The sequence below is a fragment of the Hyperoodon ampullatus genome (genome assembly GCF_949752795.1).
Source record: "Hyperoodon ampullatus genome assembly, chromosome: 7".
Classification (NCBI taxonomy): Eukaryota; Metazoa; Chordata; class Mammalia; order Artiodactyla; family Ziphiidae; genus Hyperoodon; species Hyperoodon ampullatus.
The window spans coordinates 101,550,064-101,576,132 of NC_136920.1; the positions used below are offsets into that span (position 1 = coordinate 101,550,064).

Here is a 26,069-nt window from a genome sequence, read left to right on the forward strand (position 1 = left end):
TTTCCCCATCCAAGTTCACAGATTTCCCAGATTTAGAACTCCTGCTCCATAAACAAAGGTCTGGAAGGCTATACACCACACTGGAGTGGGGTTGGGTGGGGTGGCACAAAGGAGAAGAGCAAAAAGAATTGTTAACGTTTTCAAATCCTGTATTATTTGATGTTTTACAGGAAGATTGTATTCATGTATTACTTGTGCAAAAAGCATAGTATAGTCCAGACTCCAGACCAAAAGCTGCTATTGCTCAGAGAGAAAGAGAGCCATCAGATGCCAGAGCCCTTCAGCCTCCTCCCACCTAGCCCCCACTCCCAGGCAGAAACACCATTTTTTATCATTGCCTCACCTTTAGCACTTTGACAATGAAGTCACAATCTTCAGTCTCTCACTCACAGGATCCCATTGGTTGTAAGACAGAGATGGAACCATTCCCTAGTTAAAGGACAGGATTAGGTGTGTTTCTGGCATCCTATATTTATTCTGATAATATATGTATATTTCCACCAAAATACTGGAACAATAATTCAGTTCAATAATGGACTACATATCCACCTTTTATAACATTGTTTAATGAGAAAATGCTTTCTAGATTCCGAATATCTAATGGTTTGCAAAAGAACGTTTGAACTTGTACCTTCATAAACTGAAGACTCCTGGCATTTATTAAATGTCCAGAGTGTTCATCAGCATGCTGGATTTCTGAAATTGGAGGTAGAAGAAGGCAATAAGTGGTAAAAGATTCCTTTTGTGTAAAAGGAACAATCACTACCTTTTAACAGATGACTCTTTGCTTTCATTAGGAATAAAGATGGCTGCTGAACTAGTAGAAGACAATTGCATCAGCTTTGTGGAAATGAAATTTATTAACAATACACTTTACTTTGTAGGTAAGTTCAAAACCGTAGACCAAATACAGGGTTTAGATAAATGTATTCAGCTAGAAAAGATGTTGTAAGGTGAACTATTAAGTGACTTGTTTTTTGTCACCAAATTCCATTGTAACACTAATGACACACTTCTCTTGAAAAAAAAAATTAGGTCTCTAGAAATTAACCATAACATGTCCAAGGTCCCAGCACCTTGTCCTGCCACATGTTCTGGCACTTAGTTAGTAGTAGCCCACTCACAAGGTGGCTGCAGGTGCACGTCATGAAAATCCCAGAAAATTGGATATACAATTTCCCAAAGCAACCTGGCAAATTATGTAAGAGATACATATCTGAAATCTAGAGTTCTGTGAGTTATACCATTTTATGTAAGTACATTTGACAAATAAAAACAGATTCTTATGATTGAACTTCCTTGGGCAGTTTGGTTTCATCTGAAAGCTTCATAGAAAGTTCTTAGGTGACTTTCCATTGAAGCAATAAATTTAAGAGTAAAATCTATCATTTTATAAAATTTCTTTTTGGCTACAAATTTCAATTTATAAACCCTAGATTTAGGTTTTATATCTAACATACCTGAGATCACACTAAGTCTAATTAGCTTCATTTTATGGGACCTTTTGGATGATTATATTATATTTTTATGGGGCCAACAAAAGCCATCACCAGTAAGACGGGGGTTAGAGAATGCAGAGGGGCAGAAAAGAGAAGGGTGAGAGGAAATTTAATAGAAATATAGAATTTAACGTATTTTGTTTCTCTTTTTTCCCCTTTAGCTGAAAATGATGGTAAAGTATAAATTCATTTCTCTTTCTTTGTAAAAATAAATAGCTACTTGAGTAAGCATCCCACCAGCACATCCGTATCACCATTCTCAGCTGAAAAACTGGTACCAATCTATTTGAGAAGCTAATATTCCCTCAAAGGAATGTGGACTCAGTAGCACTGCCTTGGAATAAAGATGACTATAAGGGAATTTCTAATAAAATACGCTTCTCTACATCTTAGGAAATTCTCAGCTATTAGAATCTACAAAATAGACCTTGCCTGTTACATAGATCCTGAGATTAGCAGAAAGTCATGGATTCTCTGGAGTACATAGGAAAAGGGGTTGAAGCATGAGAATTGTCCAAAATCAGGAACATCTTCCTTCTTCAACCTTCCCTCTCAGAAGTGCTCTGAAAAGAAGCCTGGGAGGCTCCCAGGGTTCAGAGAATTCTGGAAGTAGAGGAGATGGGGGAAAGTAGAGCAAACAGACCTATTAGGTTGAGTCATTGTCTTCCTAAGTAGATGTACCCATTCCTTGTCCTGTTGGCATTCAGGGAGGATCATACACATATAAAGCCTATGATCCTCTAACGCAGGGGTCCCCAACCCCTGGGCTGTGGACCAGTACCAGTACCAGTCCGCGGCCTCTTAGGAACCCAGCCGCACAGCAGGAGGTGAGCAGAGGATGAGCGAGTGAAGCATCACCTGCTGCTCTCCGTCACTTGCATTACCGCCTGAACCATCCCGCCACCCAAACCACGGCCCCGGCCCATGGAAAAATTGTCTTCCAGAAACCGGTCCCTGGTGCCAAAAAGGTTGGGGACCGCTGCTCTCACGGACCCCCAGATGATTAAAGGTCTTTAGTTTCTCAGACTTTTCCTTAAAAAGCACTTTCTCCATTCTTGAGGTGATCCTCACTGGACTGGAAATATACAACAGGAACTTTTGAAAAATACTATTCCTTCCAGTTTCTTTTCCAGATTTATTGAAATGTTATTGTCCTGTAGCTCCTCATGTTTCTTAAAGATGGCCCTACGCCTATTTATTTGATTCAATAAATATTGGCATCTGTATCTCTGGCACTATGTTAGGCCCTACAATACAATTGTGAGCAAAACACAGTTCCTAGAGGGAGAAGCAGGCACATTAGGGAGGCAGATGGAATGTGGTATGTTAAGAGTTATGAAGGCACAGACGCTATGGGAGCACATAGAAGGGCACCTAATTTAGTCCAGTAGATTCTGGGAGGGCATTTTGAAAGAGGAACAGAATTGAAGAGTAAATAGGGGTTAGCCAAGAGAAGGTATTCTATGCAGAGAGAAGAACACATGCAAAGATCAAGATATGAAAGAAAGCATGGTATGTGTGAGGAATTAAGAGTAATTCAGAATGGGAGTAGAGTAAGAGGAGGAAAATGATGAGAGAGGAATGATAAATAGGGTGCAGATCAAGAAGGTTCTGTTATTCCAAGATATGGAGTTTGGACCTTATCTTTGGGGTAATGGGGATTCATTAAGCACAATATGTATGATCTAGGATACAGATTTGTTTGCTGTAACAAAGAGATCCAAAAATACAGTAACTGAATAAGATAGAAAATATTTCTCTCGAATACGAATCCAAGTAAGCAGTTCGGTATTAGTATGGCTGGATGCAGCCTGATGACGTTGGAATCTAAAGTTCCTTCTGTCTTCTTCTACTCCATCATCCCTAGTTGTTGAACTCATTTACATACTTGAAAATCATCATTACATTTCCTGGGTCCATATCCCAGCTAGCAAGAAGGTGTTCAAAATAAGAGGAAGACAGGCCCACTCCTTTTAAAAGTTCTATTTAGAAGTTGTAACATCAAATCCACTCATACTCCATTGACTAGAATTTAGTCATATGGCACCAACTGCAAGGAAAACATGGAAAATATAATCTTTATTCTGGGTGGCAGTGTCATTCATTAAAATTCAAAGATAACATGATCGTATTTCTGAATGTTAACTTTAATTAAAATTGAATTTTAATTCCTTCCAGCTTCAGTATAAAGAATTGCTGTGGGGGCAAAAAAAGAGGGGAGGGGAATGCCAATTAAGAATCTATTACTGGGCTTCCCTGGTGGCGCACTGGTTGAGAGTCCGCCTGCCGGTGCAGGGGACACGGGTTCGTGCCCGGGTCCGGGAAGATCCCACATGCCGCGGGGCGGCTGGGCCTGTGAGCCATGGCCGCTGAGCCTGCGCATCCGGAGCCTGCGCGTTCGGAGCCTGTGCTCCGCAACGGGAGAGGCCACAACAGTGAGGGGCCCGCATACCGAAAAAAAAAAAAAGAAAAAAAGAAGCTATTATTGTAGTCCCTATAAGAAATGATGGCGACATGAATTAAGGTAGGCAGAGTGGGGTGCCATTGAAGAGCTGTGAATGGATTTTAGAAAAACTTGGAAGAATCAACAGGACATGGATTTGGAAGGGGATGGAAAGAAAGACAGAAAAGATGATGCCTATGTTTTTTCATGTAAGCAATTTGTACCATTCAGTGAAATAAGAAACGCAAGAGGAAGAGCAGGGTAGAGAGGTTTGCAGGGCAAAGAAGAAGATAGATGATGAATTTATGGACGATGAATGATGATATCTGTGGGACCTCCTAATGGAGATGTCCAGTAGATTCTTGGACATGTGGTTCTAAACTCAGGAGAAAATATGGGGCTGGATATACAGATGTGGGAGACATATATACAATAGAAATTACATCTGAAGCTATAAGAATAACATGACAAATCAGAGGAAATGTGTAGCACGAGGAAGTAAAAGCCAAGGACTAAACTCTGAGGAATACCTACATTTAAAGGATTCAGTATAAAGAGAAGCTAATAAAGAACAGAGCAACCAAAGAGGAAGAATAAAAACAGAGAATCCCACAGAATCCCAGGAGAGCATTTCAAGACAGAGATAATAGGAACTGTTGAATTTTGTAGCCTTGAAAACCAAGAGCCAGAAAGTATCTATTACATTTAGCAACAGGGAGTTTGGTGATCTCGGTGAAAGCAATTTGATGGAGAAATGGAGCCAGTGAGGAGAACCTTGCAATGAGTAAAAGGGTGAATGGAAAGTAAGGAAATGATACATACAATTCTTGCCAGAAGCTTGGCCATTAAAAGGAGGAGAGAAATAATACTAGCTACAAAGTGGGATTCTGTTGATGGAGGTATTTTAAATCTCAAAATGTAAAGCCTTATGTTTTTCTGATTATAAAAAGAATTTGGAGGGCTTCCCTGGTGGCGCAGTGGTTGAGAGTCAGCCTGCCGAGGCGGGGGACGCGGGTTCGTGCCCCGGTCTGGGAAGATCCCACGTGCCGCGGAGCGGCTGGGCCCGTGAGCCATGGCCGCTGGGCCTGCGCGTCCGGAGCCTGTGCTCCGCGGCGGGAGGGGCCGCAGCGGTGAGAGGCCTGCGTACCGAAAAAAAAAAAAAAAAAAAAAAAAAAAAAAAAAAAAAAAAAAAAAAAAAAAGAATTTGTTTTTTATAAATAATTCAGGCAATGAAGATAAGAAAATGAGAAACTAAAATATGAAAAAAACCCAAAATATTCATTGCTATCATTTTGATGTTATATATATATATATATATATATATATATATATATATATATATATAAAATACTATACCTAAGCTTCTTTTTCTACTTTAATACACATGGACATCTTTCCATCTTTCCATGGCAATGAATAATTACAATTATATTAAATTCATGACAATTCATAGTAAGGGCATATCAAAATTTATTTGATCAATTCCCAATTGATGGACATTTAATTTGTTTCCAGTTTGTTTTTATTATTAAAGTGTTCCCATAAACATTCTTGTAGAGAAATATTTACACATTTCTCTAATGTTTCCTTAGGATAAAATCCAGGAAGTAGAATCACTGAGTTGATGGAAGAGAGGAAATAATTGATAAATCAAGGTTTAATTGAAAGTACATGCAGAGCACAAATGGGGTTAACCTTAGGTAGCAGAGGAGAGACCTTTTTCACATTTCTCTTGGGACAAGAGGGTAGAGGAAATAACAGGCGATGCCATAGTTAAGTTTGTAAGTGAAGTAGCATGAAATCATTTGCTGAAAGTGAAAGCAGAGGTGATGATGCAGAGATCCTGAGGAGAATGAAGAAGGCTTGAAATTGAAGCTATGTACTATGGAAGAGAATGCTGAACTGGAAAAGAAGTATTGACAATTGATGTGTTTGTTATGGCACCAATTTGCACATTTTTATGATTGTTTACCAGCAGCGCACTCAGCAGCCAGGTTTAGAGTTTTGTAGTAAAAGACAAATGAGTTTGGGATTTAAGATACTGGAAAAAGTGTAGATAAAATGATGAACCACGAGGTCCAGGCTGCATAGAGAAGAAAGGGAAGACAGGAAGAGGTTAGATAGGAAGAAAATGTAAGAATCAGGAAGACTCAGTAAAGTGGAAGCAAAGTATAAGAAAACTAAAAAGATAGGAGATTGTGGTCAAAAGTAGGATATTTGAATTTAAGATTTCAAAAGTAGAGTGGTTCTAAGTGATAACAAGAATCAAGGTATGCCCCTGGAAGTGGGTTAAAAAGCACTGTGCAACTTTACCTTAGCTTCTATAACAGAAGATTGTGATTGTTATTGAAAACTGGAATATATAATATGCCTATTTGTAAATTTAGAAAAAAAAAGATTATTTTTTAAATGAGATTTCATGTGTGTTGTAGAAGACCTGGAATCAGATTACTTTGGCAAGCTTGAACCTAAGTTCTCAGTCATACGAAATTTGAACGACCAAGTTCTCCTCATTAACCAGGGAAGTCAACCCGTCTTTGAGGATATGCCTGATTCTGACTGTTCAGGTATTTTTTTACATACATTTGTAAGCATGGAAATGACAAGCTACTTCTTCCCATTCCATTTAACTGCCTACATTTTCTGTGATAGACCTAATGCTTACATGAAAAGTCATGGTAGTAATAATTTCACTTACAAGAAACTTTATAGGGTATCCATAATTTTTAGTTGGGCTGAAAAATTGATACAATAAAGATAGTGCTGGGATCATGATCTTTGAGCCTACATTTGGATCACCATCCCTTCACTGTAATTGCATTAACTGTATATGCTCTCCATTGAGTTGGATCCTTAATACCTGCTGGTCATAGCTGAAATTGCTGATAACATTTTCAGAAGTCAAAATTAAATATAAATATAAAAGCACTTCAAATAAGTCTGTCTTCCACCAGAAATTTAGAGTGCCTTAGAAAATGAATAACTTTACTGTGCCTTCCAAGGAATGAATTTCAAGTATCAGATTTAGGCAGAGTTGAAAAAGTGAATAATGCACTCTTGAAAAATGCTGAATTGTTACCTTAACAGATAGAGCTTTAATATTCTATTTAGCGTTTAAAAGCTAAAGACAATCTTTTAGAATTCAGAATATCTCTAAAACACTTTAAAAGTTGCTGCATTTGTATTATAATACATATTTAAATGTGTTTTAAAGAATATGTGTGTCACTGTGTATAGTCTCCTTCTGGTACATGGCTGAATCTGAGTGTGGGATTGGTAATGGGCCTATTAAGGATTATCCTTTGACTAATTTCCCTAAATGCTTATTTGGAAAAATTCTTCTAACTAGTGTTCTCATTTGTGAATGTTTATTTTAGATAATGCACCCCAGACCATATTTATCATATGTATGTATAAAGACAGCCTCACTAGAGGTCTGGCAGTAACCATCTCTGTGCACTCTAAGAAAATTTCTACTCTCTCCTGTAAGAACAAAATTCTTTCCTTTAAGGTAAGACTGAGCCTTAATTTGTTTTAGTTATATTGATGTGCAAAATTATAAAACCAAAATATCCCCAGTCCAACCTTTTGTCTAGAATAAGAATAGCAAGAAGTAGAGAACCATTAAAATAGACAGTTACTAAAAATTGTCAAGCTCTTTAACCTACTGTAGTAACATCATGGTTTTTCTGAGCCTGCCATAGGGAGGAAGGGGATCAACACTTGTTTCATAACCTAGGTCTTCTGAATAATCAATCTATAGATAAATAATAATACAGAATATATATATAAATTATCATGTTTAAGAACTTCAGGTGACTTTCCAGAATAAGTCCTGCTACACAGAATGAAGTTAATCATTCTTCTGTAAACCCTCTACTTTGTAAATCATGATGATAATATTTTAATCCCTAATTGTTTTGTTCCTACTTCTTAGCCTAAGTCTTAGCTACAACCTTCAGCTTTCAGTTGATGTATGTTATTTTTAATGTAAATCTAAGTGAACAAAATTAGTAGGATCTGTTGTAAAAGCAATGGTATAATGTATCTCAAAGCCACGTATAAATTATTTCTGACCACTGCTTTTTTCTCTATCCTCCATCATTATTTTTCTCTATTTTTTCCATTATTATTAGATAAACAACCATTAACTATAGATATGGGTTGACCACAGAAAACTTTCCTCCCAATGAGAGCAGGCAGAGTATGCTCACAAATTGGCAGTGTTTCAAAGGTGAATCCCATGTCTTGAAGACTTTCTGAGTGGGGATTTGCCAATAAAGAACCTCAATAAAGATCACCCAGTTCCCACTGAAAGTTAGAGTATGACTTTCATAGACATGCCAAGGGGCAACTTGGGAGGGAGGAAAAAGCCACTCTAAAATATAATACAGATCAGATCAGTGTATCTGTAACAAACAGAGCCTCCAAACAAATCCCTTAGCCATCCCCTTCCAAGCAGAGTACTACCTCTTCAGGTGACAATTTGGAGTCCCTGCTCCCTGACCTGACAGGTAGGAAGCTCAGTTATTGTAATGGCGTTAGAAGCCTGGAGGTGGACAGGTAGGGTGGAGAGGATTAAGCATGTTGTTACTTGGCAACAAAATCAGAAGGGAAAGAGGGAGATGGCCAAGCTCAAGCCATGTGGGATAGAGGAAAACTAATTCAGCTGCAGAGACAGGGTCAGAAACTGGGAAAAGCCTGAACTATATATAAGTAGATTCTTATTGAGAGACTGGGGAGAGTGTCAAGAAGATGGAAAAAGTGCTTGGCAAATAATAGAATGGGAGAACTAATTTATCCTCTCATTAATTCAAGATTCACACTTGTTGATAATGGACAAAGGTCAAGAGTTATGGCTATAAATTCCATAATTGATTGAGAAGCTTGGGGGAAAAAAACAGGTTCTTTCCGGTATCTAAGGAGGATGCTGGGATGCTATTTTGAGTCTGAAGGTCTCTCTGTCAGTCCTTAGGATCATGAAGATCTTTGCTACCAGAGGGTCAAAATTAAGTTCAAATTTTCTGCTGGTTCTGGGATTAACATGGAAAGAACCTGAGGTGGTCCTCACATTTTTCTAGTCCATCCTGAAAGTAGGCATGATGAAAAAGTAGGAAAAGTGCAGGCAGTACTGTCAGTGAGGTGACCAGCAGGATTATAGTTACAAGTGATCTAGCCATTCTTAGGAAATCCCTACTCTGCAGCTGAGATATAGGAATCACCATCTGGCCTCCCAGGGCAAGGTCCAGCCAAGAGACAGACTACTTTCAGGATAGAAACTCAGGACTACTATGGAACTGGAATGCTTGGCAGGGAAGCACCAAAAGCTGCTAACTAAGCCCTAGAACAAGTAATGGGTCTATTTATAGCCAGTTTCAGTTCTAGGCTCCACTGAAGGAAACAGCTGAGATTACTGCCACTTCCTGCCTCTCTCACTGTTGGTTCACAAACTGGAGCTACCCTAGGCCTATGGGTGGAGGTCATCAATGTCTTTAGCTGTGAATGGCTGGAGAAGACAGGAACTGATATTAGCCTAAAAAGGTTGTGGTTTTTGCTGGAACTCTACTTCATCTTAAGCAAATATGGACTCCACTTAATGGGAGAGGAGAGAAGGAAATCATCTGATGGGTATATTGGGAAAAACTAGAGGCCTGGACCTGAATGTGCATTCCATAGTGTGAAAAGCCAAAGTGGACAAGAAGAATGGGAGGTTAGAAATTAAGAGGGAAAGGAGATCAGTATTCCTATAATCAGAGAGTTTTTTTCTTAACTCTTGAGAATATAAACCTCTTTAATTCTGTGTAGTAATATATTTCAAAATAAACTGCATATATTCATATTGGTCATGTCCTAAAAAAATTAAGTAATTTTTTTTCTCTATAGGAAATGAGTCCTCCTGATAATATTGATGATGAAGGAAATGACATCATATTCTTTCAGAGAAGTGTTCCAGGACATGATGATAAGATACAATTTGAGTCTTCATTGTACAAAGGATACTTTCTAGCCTGTAAAAAAGAGAACGACCTTTTCAAACTCATTTTGAAAAAAAAGGATGAAAATGGAGATAAATCTGTAATGTTCACTGTTCAAAACAAGAACTAGATATTAAAATTGCATAGTTTGAACTTTCTGCGTTTTTGTGTTTCAAAAGGGTTATAAGAGTTCGAACCTACAGTTATACTGATGAAATAAAATTAATAATGATCTCAAAAATACTACTGAGAAATGAATAATAAGCTTTCATGAAATTGAATGGACGTCCTCTTGTCCAGGTGAATACAATATTTGTATAATGTAAAAAGAATGCATAGTTTGAAAACACATTCTACAGTGTTAATGGGAAAATAGATTATATTCAATAGAAGTGTTTTGAATATTTTGGGTTATTGGTCTAATGATGAATAAAACTGATATTTGAATTTTCTAGTTTTTAAGAAAATACTTAAAACCTTAATGATTTCAAGCTATAAACAGTGATACACCATGTAGTCTTAATCTATTACCTCATCCTTTGCCTTTACTTTTTGTTTGAAAAACTATTCCAACCTCTCTCCAAATATACTTCACAGAGATGTTGTGAGAAATCATATGACTTTCTGGAAATTGCTTTCAATTACTATAAAGTTGCAGAGAAAGATTATGTGTAAAGCAAAATTACATAAGCATTTGTGTGAGAGAATAAACAAGGAAGAGTATTTCAGTTCAAGACTTAATGCTTTGACTCAAGTTATGAATAAAAGGTATCATAGTTACTGGAAGTTTTTTTTTTAAACCTTAAAGATTTTATAAATAGACCACTTCACTTGACTAATTTTTGCATTTCTTCCAAAGTCAGGATATCTTTAAAAGTCAGATTGCTCCTGAATCCGGCAACATATAAAAAGGATTATACACTCTGATCAAGTACCATTCAATCCAGGAATGTAAAGATGGTTTAATATTCTAAAATCAATTAATGTAATATACCATATTAATAGAATAAAGGATAAAAACCCACAATCATCTCAATAAATGCAGAAAAAGCATTTAACAAAACCTAGTTCATAATAAAAATTCTCAAAAAACTTGAAAGAGAATTTCCTCAATGTGATAAACAGCATCTATGAAAAGCAAACGCTAATATACTTCAATGGTAAAAAAAAAAATGCAAGAATTTCAGCTCTTGCAACTTCTGTTCAGCATCATGCTGGAGGTTCTAGCCTGTATAATCACAAGAAAAAGAAATAAAAGTCATCCAGATTAGAAAGGAAAAAGTAAAACTCTCTTTATTTGTGAACAACATGATTCTAAATGTAGAAGATCCTAAGGAATATACACACATGTGTGCACACAAACCCCTATTAAAATTAATAAACGAGTTCAGCGAGGTCACAGAAGATTAATATACAAAAATAAATTGTATTTTTATATCCAAGAATGAACAATCTGAAAATAAAAATAAGAAAACAATTCCATTCACAATAGTATTTAAAAGAATAAAATGCTTATGAATAAATTTAGGAAAAGAAGTGCAAGTCCTGAACACTGAAAATTTCAAAACATTGCTGAGGAAAATTAAATATGATCTAAATAAATGGAGAGACATTTCACATTCACAGTTTGGAAGACCCAATATTGTTAAGATGGCAGTTCTTCCCAAATTGATCTATAGATTCAACTCAATCTCCATCAAAATTCCAGCAGGCTATTTTGCAGAAGTTGACAAACTGTACCTGAATGGTATATGGAAATCCAAAAGACACAGAATAGCCAAAATTTTTTGAAAAAGAACAAAGTTGGATAACTTTCATTTCCTAATCTTAAAACTTAATATAAGCTGCAGTAATCAGAACAGTTTGGTACTGACACAAGGATAAACATATAGATCAAAGGAACAGATTTGAAAGTCCAGAAATAAACCCTTATATTTATGACCAATTAACTTTTGACAAAGGCAATTTGATAGAAAAGGAGAGTTTTCAACAAATGGTGCTGGTACAACTAAATATCTTCATGCAAAACAAAAACAAATGAACTAGATCCTTACTTCACACTATATACAAAATTAATTCAAACTCAATCAGAGACACTAATGTAAGAGCTGAAGTTATACAACTTTTAGAATACAACAGGAGAAAATGTCAAGACCTTTGGTTAGGAAAAGATTTTTTTAGAGACAACTCAAGAAGCATGATACATAAAAGAAAAAATTTAATAAATTGGACTTAATCAAAACTCAAAATTTGGGAGTTAAACTGGATGAACAGTACAGGGACCTCTTGATAATATCTTTGTAACTTTCTGAGAATATTATTTCTAATTTTAAAATTAAAAAAATACTTTTTTACTCAAAAGATGTCATTAAGAAAGTAAAAAGACAAGCCAGAGAGAAAATATTTGTAAATCACATGTATGGCAAAAAACTTGTATCCAGAAAATACAAAGGACTCTTCAACTCAATAAGAAGACAATCCAATTTTTAAATGGGCACAAGATATGAATAGACATTTCTCCAAAGAAGATGTACGAATGGCTAATAAGCACATGAAATGATGCTTAACATCATTAGTTATTAAGGAAATGCAAATTAAGACCACAATAAGATACCACTTCACATCCACCAGGATGACTATGATCAAAAAGAAAGACAAGGAGGGGGCAAATTAGGGGTATGGGATTAAGAGATACAAAGTACTATATATAAAATAGATAAGAAACAAGGATATATTATATAGCACAAGGAAGTATAGCCATTATCTTGTAATAACTTTTAATAGAGTATAATCTGTAAAAATACTGAATTACTATGCTGTACACCTGAAACTAATATAATATTTAAATCAGGTATACTTCAATTAAAAAAAAACATAACAAGTGTTGACAAAAATGTGAAGCAACAGGAATTCTCAAATTTTGCTGGAAGGAATGTGAAGTAGTACAGTCACTTTGGAAAATAATTTTGCAGTTTCTTACAAGGTTAAATATAATTTTTTCATATGATCCAGCAATTCCATTCCTACATGTCTACTAAAGAGAAATAAAACATATGTTCACACAAAGATTCATACATTAAAGTTTATAGTAACATTATTCATAATAGTCAAGAAGTGGAAAGAGCCCAAATTCCATCAACTGGTGAAGAGATAAGCAAAATTTGGTATAGCCATAATGGAATATCAGTACTAATAAAAAAGTAAAATACAGATAAATACTACAATATGAATGAACTTTAAAAACATTATGCTAAATGAAAGAAGCCAAACACAAAAGATTATATATTATATGATATTCTATTTATATGAAATGTCCAGAAAAGACAAATCTATAATGACAGAAAAATAGATTCATGTTTGCTTAGAGTTGTGGGTGGGAATGGGGATTAACTATAAACAAATATGAAAAATCATATTAGGGAGAAGAAAATGTTCTACAACTGGATGCGGTAGTGGTTGCACAACTTGGTAAACTTTCTAAAAATCCTTGAATTGTATACTTAAAGTTGGTGAATTTATGGTATGTAAATTATATCTCAATAAAGTTACTTTAAAAAAGTCAATTTGGGGCTTCCCTGGCGGTGCAGTGGTTGAGAGTCTGCCTGCCGATGCAGGGGACGCGGGTTCGTGCCCCAGTCCGGGAAGATCCCACATGCTGCGGAGCCGCTGGGCCCGTGAGCCATGGCCACTGAGCCTGCACGTCCGGAGCCTGTGCTCCGCAGCAGGAGAGGCCACAGCAGTGAGAGGCCCATGTACCGCAAAAAAAAAAAAAAAAAAAAAAAAAGGGGATCATATTAAATAGACTATTTTGTTCTTTTCCTCTTAATTACATAGTTTGATCACTTTTTAAATTGGCTGAAATTGGAAATCAGTCTTTGCCACAGACCTGGGTCTGGGAGCAGAAAAAAGGAAATTATTAGCAAGGAATGCATTGTTTTAGGCAAGTTTGCCCTCCTAAGGAGAATGGAAGGGACCTGTTGGGTGGAATATCTCATTAGCGCTGAACAGGTAATTCCAGGTTGACTGGTGAAAGTCTACATTGCTGGAGGAAGTTGTAACTAACAATTTGGTGTTACACCTTGGTTTGCTAACATAGGGCCTTAACATAAGTGACTCCATCTGTGGCCTGTTTCTTTTTAACAATTCCCCTTTTTGATCAGACTCTCAGCTTAACTGAGAGATGTGATCAAAATTTAAGGCATTAGTGCCACTCTCACCACTCTGTAGTTCTTGCAAATTTTGTTGATCCTCTGTATGGTATACACAGGTCATAGCTTCAGGTTCATAATCTTTAAGCTGTCATTCTCTTTGTTCCTTTTCTGATGTTCTGGTCTTAGGGAGATCATTTGCTTGGTGGTTAGTTGCTGCAAGCTTGCATTGAAAGCTTTTGAGAGACTACAATGCACAAGGGAGATTATTATGATTATAATAAATGGGATAATTCCTAATGTTTGGAGTACACTTTGGAACCATGGTCCCCAAGACCCAAGCCAATGAAAATCAAATAAGTCAAAGAAAGACCTCACTAAAGGAGTCACCATTTTAAGCCAAGTGGGTTCTTCAGTGATCTTATGTAACTGAGTTTCAGCTTCCCCAGAATTGTTAATCCAGGTGCAGCAAGTGGTGTCGGCTACAGCACAGACATTTCCCTACTAGGCCAAACGATAATCTATCCCATTGTCAAGGTCTATCCCATTGTCAAGAACAACTTTCAGAAAGAGAAATTAAGGAAAAAATCCTATTTGCCATCACATCAAAAAGAATAAAATACCTAGGAATAAATCTACCTAAGGAGGTAAAAGACCTGTACTTGGAAAACTATAAGACACAGATGAAATAAATTGAAGATGACACAAATAAATGGAAATATACAGCATGTTCATGGATTGGAAGAATGAATATTGTTAAAATGACCATACTGCCCAAGTCAATTTATAGACTCAGTACAATCCCTATCAAATCCCAAGGGCATTTTTTACAGAACTAGAACAAATAATTTTAAAATTTGTACAGAAACACAAAAGAACCTGAATAACCAAAACAATCTTGAGAAAGAAGAACAGAGCTGGAGGAATCAAGCTCCCTGACTTCAGACTATACTACAAAGCTACTGTAATCAAAACAGTATGGTACTGGGGCTTCCCTGGTGGCGCGGTGGTTGAGAGTCCGCCTGCCGATGCAGGGGACACGGGTTTGTGCCCCAGTCTGGGAAGATCCCACATGCCGCGGAGCTGCTGGGCCCGTGAGCCATGGCCACTGAGCCTGCGTGTCCGGAGCCTGTGCTCCGCAATGGGAGAGGCCACAACAGTGAGAGGCCCGCGTACCGCAAAAAAAAAAAAAAAAAAAAAAAAACAGTATGGTACTGGCACAAACACAGACACATAGATCAATGGAACAGAATAGAGAGTCTAGAAATAAAACCACAAACTATGGTCAATTAATCTATGACAAAGGAGGCAAGAATATACAAGGCAGAAAAGACAGTATCTTCAATAAGTGGTGCTTGGAAAATTGGACAACTACATGTAAAAGAATGAAATTACAACATTCTCTAACACTATATACAAAAATGAACTCAAAATGGATTAAATGGAGGCAGAGTCAAGATGTCAGTGTGGGAAGATGCCTAGTTAGCATCTCCTCAAAATTAACGCTCCTGTCGGCCACTGGTGGAAGACCCTGATGCCCAAGGAGACGGGAGGAACCCCCCAAGTGCGGGGACTGAGGGGTGAGGAGAAGTGGAAGCCAGACAGGATCAGCACCCTTGAGGCCAGGGAGATCAGGAGAGGCAGGTGGGAGGGGTCCTCTGGGAGGAGTGGGAGAGAAGCGGAGGGTGATCACCCAGCCCACTCGGGCCCAAGAAGCCTGCCGAGCTCAAAGGTTGGTCCCCTGCCCTCCAAAGCCCCCTCCAGGCTGCATGGGTCCTTGGGGACATAGGTGGGACGTCAGGGAGATCAGGAGAGCAGGTGGGAGGAGCTATCAAGGAGGAGGGAGAGAGGAGTGGAGGGTGTTTTCCCTGCTCACTTGGGCCCGGCAAGCTTACTGAGCTCCCAGGCCAGTCCCCTGCCCTCCAAGGTTCACCCCCTCCCCCCAGCCACATTGGTCCTGGGGGCATAGGAAGGAGGCCAAGGGGAGAATAGGAGAGGCAGGTGGGAGAGACTCTCCAGGACTGGAGAAGCAGGAGAGGAGAGGAGGGCATTTGCCCTGCCAAATCAAGCCCAGGGATCCTGCTGGGCTCCCAGGTGAGGTCCCCCATTCTCTGAGACCAGGGGTGGGGGGAACACCTGGGCCCCTTCTATTCTATTAAGCCTAAGCCCCACCCCCACAGCCTTTTCCAGCCATGGGGGTCCTAAGACTAGGCCCCACCCACCACCCAAAACTCGCCCTTGCTTAGGCCCTGCCCTCCACAGCAAAGCCCTTTCCCGCCCCCGCTTTTCCCCCTCCTTCTTTTTACTACTGTAATACAGTTGTACCTTCTAGTTGTTGATTCATCTATATTTTTATTTTTATATTCTTTCTAATGTATCTGTTAGTTTCCTAATCTAATTTTACTTTTTACTTTGTTATTGTTCTTTTTTCTTTTTGCCACCCTATGCAGCTTGCAGGCTCTTGGCTCACGAGCCAGGGGTCAAGCTGAAACTCCTATAGTGGAACCTCCAAGTCCAAACCACTGGACTAACAGAGAAACTCAGACCCCAGGGAATATTCATCAGAGTGAGGTTTCACGGAGGCCCTCATCTCAGCACCAGGACCCAGCTCTACCCAATAGCCTACAAACTCCAGTGTTGGAAGCCTCAGGCCAAGCAACCAGTAAGGCAGGGACACAATCCCACTTTTTATATTTTTTGGTAAAAAAAAAAAAAGAGAGAGAGAGAGATGGCAAAAAAAAAATGTCACAGATGAAGGAACAAGGTAAAAAACTACAAGACCAAAAAAAGGAAGAGGAAACAGGCAATCTACCTGAAAAAGAATTCAGAGGAATGAAGTAAAAATGATGTAGAATCTCGGAAATAGAATGGAGGCACAGATTGAGAAAATACAAGAAATGTTTAATAAAGATCTAGAAGAACTAAAAAACACACAAACAGAGATGAACAACACAATAACTGAAATGAAAAATACACTAGAAAGAATCAATAGCAGAATAATTGAGGCAGAAGAAAGAATATGTGAGCTGAATACAAAATGGTGGAAATAACTGCTGAAGAGCAGAAGAAAGAAAACAGAATGAAAAGAATTGAAGACAACCTCAGAGACCACTGGGACAACACTAAATGCACCAACATGCGAATTATAGGGGTCCCAGAAGATGTAGAGAATAAAGAAAGGGTCTGAGAAAATATTTGAAGAGATTATAGTTGAAAACTTCCCTGACATGGGGAAGGAAATAGTCACCCAAGTCCAGGAAGCACAGAGAATCCCATACAGGATAAACCCTGTAACATAAACAACCATGAAAGGAGAAATCGACAGGAACACAATAATAGTAGGGGACTTTAACACCCCACTTACATCAATGGACAGACCATCCAAACAGAAAATAAATAAAGAAACACAAGCTTTAAATGACACAGTAGACGGGATAGATTTAATTGATATTTATAGAACATTCCACTCAAATGTGGCAGAATACACTTTCTTCTCAAGTGTACATGGAACATTCTCCAGGACAGGTCACATCTTGGGTCACAAATCAAGCCTTGGATAATTTAAGAAAATTGAAATCATATCAAGCATCTTTTCTGACCACAACGCTATGACATTGGAAATCAATTACAGGAAAAAAAAACTGTAAAAAAACACAAATACATGGAGGCTAAACAACACGCTACTAAATAACCAAGAGATTACTGAAGAAATCAAAGAAGAAATTTAAAAATACATAGAAACAAATGACAATGAAAACACGACAAACCAAAATCTATGGGATGCAGCGAAAGCAGTTCTAAGAGGGACGTTTATAGCAATTCAATCTCACCTCAAGAAACAGGAAAAATCTCAAATAAACCATATAACCCTACACTTAAAACAACCAGAGAAAGAAGAACAAAGAAAACCCGAAGTCAGTAGAAGGAAAGAAATCATAAATATCAGAGCAGAAATAAATGAAATAGAAATGAAGAAAACAATAGCAGGGCTTCCCTGGTGGCGCAGTGGTTGACAGTCTGCCTGCCAATGCAGGGGACATGGGTTCGTGCCCTGGTCCGGGAAGATCCCACATGCCACTGAGTGGCTAGGCCCGTGAGCCATGGCTGCTGAGCCTGTGCATCTGGAGCCTGTGCTCTGCAACGGGAGAGGCCACAACAGTGAGAGGCCTGCATACCACAAAAGAAAAGAAAAGAAAAGAAAACAATAGCAAAGATCAATAAAACTAAAACCTGCTTCTTTGAGAAGATAAACAAAATTGATAAACCCTTAGCCAGACTCATCAAGAAAAAAAGGGAGAGGATGCAAATCAATAAAATTAGAAATTAGAAAGGAGAAATCACAACAGACACCACAGAAATACAAAGGATTATAAGAGACTACTACAAACAACTATACACCAATAAAATGGACAACCACGAAGAAATGGACAAATTCCTGGAAAGGTACAATTTTCCAAGACTGAACCAGGAAGAATTAGAAAATATAAACAGACCTATCACAAGTAATGAAATTGAAACCATAATTAAAAATCTTTCAACAGGGCCTCCCTGGTGGCGCAGTGGTTGAGAGTCCGCCTGCCGATGCAGGGGATACGGGTTCGTGCCCCGGTCTGGGAGGATCCCATATGCCGCGGAGCGGCTGGGCCCGTGAGCCATGGCTGCTGAGCCTGCGCATCCGGAGCCTGTGCTCCGCAACGGGAGAGGCCACAACAGTGAGAGGCCCGCGTACCACAAAAAAAAAAAAAAAAAAAAAAAAAAAAAAAATCTTTCAACAAACAAAAGTCCAGGACCAGATGGCTTCACAGGTGAATTCTACCAAACATTTATAGAAGAGCTAACACCAATCCTTCTCAAACTCTTCCAAAAAATTGCAGAGGGAGAAACACCCCCAAATTCATTCTACAAAGCCACCATCACCCTGATACCAAAACCAGAAAACGATATCACAAAAAAAGAAAATTATAGACCAATATCACTGATGAACATAGATGTAAAAATCCTGAGGAAACTACTAGCAAACAGCATCCAACAACACATTAACAGGATCATACACCATGATCAAGTGGGATTTTTCCCAGGGATGCAAAGATTCTTCAGTATACACAAATCAGTCAATATGATACTCCACATCAACAAACTGAAGAATAAGAACCATATGATCATTTCAATAGATGCAGAAAAAGCTTTTGAAAAATTCAACACCCATTTATGATAAAAACTCTCTAGAAAATGGGCATAGAGGGAACCTACCTCAATATAATAAAGGCCATATATGACAAACCCACAGCAAGCGTCATACTCAATGGTGAAAAACTGAAAGCATTTCCACTAAGATCAGGAACAAGACAAGGATGTCCTCACACCACTCTTATTCAACATGGTTTTGGAAGTCCTAGCCATGGCAATCAGAGAAGAAAAAGAAATAAAAGGAATACGAATTGGAAAAGAAGAAGCAAAGCTGTCATTGTTTGCAGATGACATGATACTATACATAGAAAATCCTAAAAATGCCACCAGAAAATTACTAGAACTAATTGGTGAATTTGGTACAGTTGCAGGATACAAAATTAATGCACAGAAATCTCTGGCATTCCTATATACCAACAACAAAAAATCAGAAAGAGAAATTAAGGAAAAACTCCCATTTACGATAGCAATACCAACAACAACAAAAACACCTAGGAATAAACCTGCCTAAAGAGGCGAAAGACCTGTACTCACAAAACTATAAAACACTGATGAAAGAAATCAAACATGACATAAACAGATGGAGAAATATACCATGTTCTTGGATGGGAAGAATCAATATTGTGCAAATGACTATATTACCCAAAGCAATCTACAGATTCAGTGCAATCCCTATCAAACTACCAATGGCATTCTTCACAGAATTAGAACAAAAAATTTTACAATTCGTATAGAAACACAAAAGACCCCGAATAGCCAAAGCAATCTTGAGAAAGGAAAACAGAGCTGGAAGAATCAGGCTCCCTGACTTCAAACTATACCACAAAGCTACAGTAACCAAGACAGTATGGTACTGGCACAAAAACAGAAATATAGATCTATGATACAGGATAGAATACCCAGAGATAGGGCTTCCCTGGTGGCGCAGTGGTTGAGAGTCCGCCTGCCGATGCAGGGGACACGAGTTCGTGCCCCGGTCTGGGAGGATCCCGCATGCCGCGGAGCGGCTGGGCCCGTGAGCCATGGCCGCTGAGCCTGCGTGTCCGGAGCCTGCGCGCCCGGAGCCTGTGCTCCGCAGCGGGAGAGGCCACAGCAGTGAGAGGCCCGCGTACCACAAAAAAAAAAAAAAAAAAAGAATACCCAGAGATAAACCCACGCACATATGGTTATCTAATTTACGACAAACAAGGCAAGAACGTACAATGGAGAAAAGACAGCCCTTCAGTAAGTGGTGCTGGGAAAACTGGACAGCTACATGTAAAAGAATGAAATTAGAACACTCCCTAACACCATACACAAAAATAAACTCCAAATGGATTAAAGGCCGAAATGTAAGACAAGACACTATAAAACTCTTGGAAGTAAACATAGGAAAAACACTCTTTGACATAAACCACAGCAAGATCTTTTTTAACCCACCTCCTAGAGTAATGGAAATAAAAACAAAAACAGTTGGGACTTAATTAAACTTAAAAGCTTTTGCACAGCAAAGGAAACCATAAACAAGACATAAAGACAACCCTCAGAATGGGAGAAAATATTTGCAAATGAAACAAGAGACAAAGAATTAGTCTCCAAAATATACAAACAGCTCATGGAGCTCAATATCAAAAAAAAAAAAAAAAAACAATCCAATTTAAAAAATGCGTGGAAGACCTAAACAGACATTTCTCCAAAGAAGACATACAGATGGCCAAGAGGCACATGAAAAGATGCTCAACATCACTAATTATTAGAGAAATGCAAATCACAACTACAGTGAGGTATCACCTCACACTGGTCAGAATGGCCATTATCAAAAAATCTAGAAACAATAAGTGCTGGAAAGGGTGTGGTGAAAAGGGAACCCTCCTGCACTGTTGGTGGGAATGTAAAATGATACAACCACTATGGAAAACAGTATGGAGGTTCCTTAAAAAACTAAACATAGAACTACCATATGACCCAACAATCCCACTACTGGGCATATACCCTGAGAAAACCATAATTCAAAAAGAGTCATGTACCACAACATCCACTATTTACAATAGCCAGGTCATGGAACCAATCTAAATATCCATTGACAGATGGATGGATAAAGAAGATGTGGCGCATATATAAAATGGAGTATTATTCAGCCATAAAAAGAAACAAAATTGAGTTATTTATAGTGAGGTAGATGGACCTAGTGTCTGTCATACAGAGTGGAGTAAGTCAGAAAGAGAAAAACGATACTGTATGCTAACGCATATATATGGACTCTAAAAAAAAAAAAAAAAAAGATGGTACTGATGAATCTAGTTGCAGGGCAGGAATAAAGATGTAGACATAGAGAATGGACTTGCGGACACGGGTTGGGAGGGGGAAGCTGGGGCAAAGTGAGAGTAGCATTGACATATATACACTACTGAATGTAAAATAATTAGCTAGTGGGAAGCAGCAGAATAGCACAGGCAGATTAGCTCGGCACTTTACGATGACCTAGAGGGGTGGGATAGGGAGGATGGGAAGGAGGTTCAAGAGGGAGGGGATATGGAGGCACGTGTATGCATATGGCTGATTCACTTTGGTGTACAACAGTAACTAATGCAGTGTTGTGAAGCAATTATACTCCAATAAAGATCTATTTTTAAAAAAAAAGCTTAAAGGAAAAGAATAAAAAAGAACCAGGGGGCTTTAAAAAAAAATGGATTAAACACCTAAATGTAAGACAAAGAACCATAAAATTCCTGGAGCAAAACATTAGCAGAACACTCTTTGACATAAATTGTAGCAATATTTTTTTGGATCTGTCTCCTAAAGCAAAGGAAATAAAAGCAAAAATAAATAAATGGAACCTAATTAAACTTAAAAGCTTTCGGACAGCAAAGGAAGCCATCAACAAATCAAAAAGACAAACTACTGAATGGGAGAAAATATTTGCAAATGATATGACCAATAAGGGGTTAATATGCAAAATATATAAACAGCTCATACAACTCAACATCAAAAAAACAAACAACCCAATTTAAAAATGTGCAGAAGAGCCAAATAGACATTTTTCCCAAGAAGACATACAGATGGCCAACAGGTGTATGAAAAGATGCTCAACATTGTTAATCATCAGTTAAATGCAAATTAAAACCACAATGATATATAAACTCACTCCTGTCAGAATGGCTATCATCAAAAAGAACACCAACAAATGTTGGTAAGGATGTGGAGAAAAGGGAACCCTTGTACACTGTTGGTGAGAATGTAAATTGGAGCAACCACTGTGGAAAACAGTATGGAGGTTTCTCAAAAAACTGAAATAGAAGTATCATAAGACCCAGCATTTCCACTTCTGGGTATATACCTCCAGAAAATGAAAACATAAATTTGAATAGATACATGTACCCCAATATTCATAGCAGCACTATTCACAACAGCCAAGATATAGAAGCAACCTAAATGTCCATCAACAAAAGAATGGATAAAGAAGATGTGGTTTATATATATATATATATATATATATATATATATATACACACACACACACTTATATGTAAACACAATGGAATACTACTCAGCCATAAAACAAAATGAAGTTTTGCCATGTGCAACAACATAAATGGACTTGGAGGGTATTATGCTAAGTGAAATAAGTCAGACAGAGAAAGACAAATACTATTTGATATCACTAATATGTGAAATCTAAACCATAAAACAACACTAGTGAATATAACAAAAAAGAAGCAGACTCACAGATATACAGATAAAACTGGTGGTAAACACTGGGGAGCGGGAAGGGGGAGGGGCACGACAGGGGTACGGCATCAAGAGGTCCAAACTATTATGTATAAAATAAATAAGCTGCAAGGATCTATTGTACAGCACAGGGAATATAGCCAGTATTTTATAATAATTATACGGGGAGTATAACCTTTAAAAACTGTGAATCACTATATTGTATACCTCTAACATATAATATTATACATCAGCTATACCTCAATTTTTGTTAATGTACCTTAAAAAAAATAAATAAGAACAACTTTGGCCAGAGACTAAAGATCCATGTTGGGCAGCTATTGTCTTAGCAACAGATTCTGTAATATCGTTAAGAATTAAGGAGAGATTTCTGATCATATTCTCATTTACATTAATCCTGACCAGGGAAGTACGACCTGCAAAAGGAAGTGAATCCTGAATCACGTACACCTCCTGGCAGGTTCTTTACAACTTGACCGTGTAAATTCAGGGAAGTTGACTAGTGAGGTATCCCAGTTCATTTGTGAACATTTAGAGGCACAGTTAGATAAGTTAAGGGACAAGGCTCATCTGTGTGCTACCTACCTAGTCATTTACAGGCCCAAGGAGAATGATAACCGCCACAGACTAAGATAAATCCTTTCAGGCACAAACAACTTCCACTAAGGTGGTACACATTCACAGGCATTGTTACATTTGTCTCTTCAAGCCAGGGATCAGTCAGGTTTTATCCTAGCCTGAAATGAAAAAGTTGTTCTAAATTCCAGAGCTTACCCTCATTAGTAATAGACTGGGAGATATGGATGATGGTGTTATCTTTCCAGGCCAATGCCAGAGTAAAGAAAATAAGGGGACTAAGAAAGGGTTTATAATATTTAAAGTATGAAGTCTTGACCCAGTGTCTTGGGAGGAAGCAGTCTACCCCGATGTCAGCTACTTTTCTTCCTAGTCAATTGGATTTGGAGGTCTCCAGAATTTGTACAAGACCAGATGTAAGGTGGAGCCTTTTTAGCTGTAAGATGTGTAGCCAAGGCTCAAGTCCTTGATGTTTGGCTGCGATCTGAGTAGTGAGGAGGACCTGCTACAGTTCCTTCCAAAGGCTTTTTTTTTTTTGGCCACACTGCACTGCATGTGGGATTTAAGTTCCCTGACCAGGGATTGAGCCCGTGCCCCCAGCATTGGAAGGGCAGAGTCTTAACCACTGAACTGCCAGGGAAGTCCCCTTCCAAAGACATTTAAGGATAGTCTTTATTCCTACTGATTCCAAATCAGGAGGGTGAGAGAAAACTGGAAATGTTAGTCTGGAGAGTCATAGCCAAATATTTGAGGAAATTAGAAAAATTCAGGATCCAGTCCAATTTACACGTATATAAAAAAACCTCAAAGACAATTAACAGAATTAGAATCTAATATAGACAATGGTGCAAACATAACTTTTCTCTCTATAATTATTCCCATTTCTTTTTTCTAAGGGTAATCACAGTGAAACTAATTTGTTTTCATTAAACTTGGCCTGATTATTTACATAAGTGCAGCAAAAATTGTGAATGACCATATAAGCTCTTCTTAAACACTGTTTTGCTGGAACCTTGTAAGCAAGGTAACAGGCCAATTTTTCCAAGCAGTTGCTTAAAGCTGTCTGGTCATATCTGAGTTTATTAATATCTCTCAAATATCTTTAGTTTCTCTGTAAGAAGAAGCCAAAAGTGGATAACCTTATATTCAGTAATTAATGTTTTAGTGTTTTACCTTATTTGGAAATGATCTAGCCATTCAATAAATTCCCATCATTTCACTTAGCAAAATTTTAAGGGTATGAGTTACCACAGAGATTTGGGAAACTATTTAAGTAGAAATATCATAAAACAATCATTGCTAAAATTTCATCTAAAAACTCTTACGTTACATCTATTTAATTCATTTGTTCTTAACACATATTTAGATTACCCACAAAAACTTCATGAAACATTAGGCAAAGTCAGCCATCAACCCAAGCTAATTTTTTTTGCTGACAAATTTTGTAAGGGATGACATGAATTCATCTGACTAATAAACTCAGGTAGAGGACTTCCCTGGTGGCACAGTGATTAAGAATCCGCCTGCCAATGCAGGGGACATGGGTTCAATCCCTACTCTGGAAGATTCCACATGCCACAGAGCAACTAAGCCCATGTGCCATAACTACTGAGTCTGTGCTCTAGAGCCCACAAGCCACAACTACAGAGCCCACATACCACAACTACTGAAGCCTGCGCACCTAGAGCCCGTGCTCCACAATAAGAGAAGCCACCACAATGAGAAGTATGCGCACCACAACGAAGAGTAGCCCCCGCTCTCTGCAACTAGAGAAAGCCCACATGCAGCAACGAAGACCCAACACAGCCAAAAATAAATCAATTCTAAAAAAAGAAAGAAAAAAATAAAAATTATTAAAAAAAATTTTTAAATAAACTCAGGTAGAATAAAAGTTGTTTATCTTTTTTATATTTAGTGTTGATAACTTTGAAGACATGCCTATTTTAATTAAACCAACAAACTAAACTAGTTTCAGTACCAAATATTTTTCCAGATCACATGAACCTGAAAAGCACTTGGGTTAATTTTCACTATATTTCTGAGAATTTTTATGAATAATAAATTTATATAAGTGCTTGTTTGTTTAAGCCAATTACATAGAGCTCTTTTACAGGTTAATTTTGGTAATATCGTCTGGAGGTAGAAAATACCACACAGCTACAACACACACACACACACACACACACACACACACATATATAGACACACATGAATATACAGACAGGCACAAACTGATAGTTTAGTTTTTAAATTTTAGCCATAAGACAGGTATGATAATGTAAAATTCACTAGTTACAAAAGAACAGCTGGAATAAGTTAAGTTTATACGCTCAGATGGCTAAAACTTTTTCTACTAATATTTGTGGAGAAGACATGATTTTTCATTCACCTAAATTTCAAATAACTTTTCCCCCTTTTGTTCTCCTTCTGATAAGAATTACCTTTCTGTAGTTTGTAGAATATTTACATCACAAAAGCACAGATACTTGTCTTAGAAGAGGAGGCCTTAAAAAGAAAAAATTCTTATTAGGCT

General features: G+C 37.9%; 1 protein-coding gene across 1 annotated transcript; it reads left to right on the top strand.

Annotated features, from left to right (window-relative positions):
- Positions 1 to 805: 805 nt before the first annotated feature.
- On the top strand, positions 806 to 10,047 carry IL18 (interleukin 18; the record flags this gene model as incomplete). Its single annotated transcript, XM_079709572.1, has 4 exons — positions 806 to 884; positions 6,375 to 6,509; positions 7,320 to 7,453; positions 9,826 to 10,047. 4 exons carry the CDS (start codon positions 806 to 808, stop codon positions 10,045 to 10,047), a joined length of 570 nt encoding a protein of 189 aa, XP_079565698.1.
- Positions 10,048 to 26,069: the final 16,022 nt, after the last annotated feature.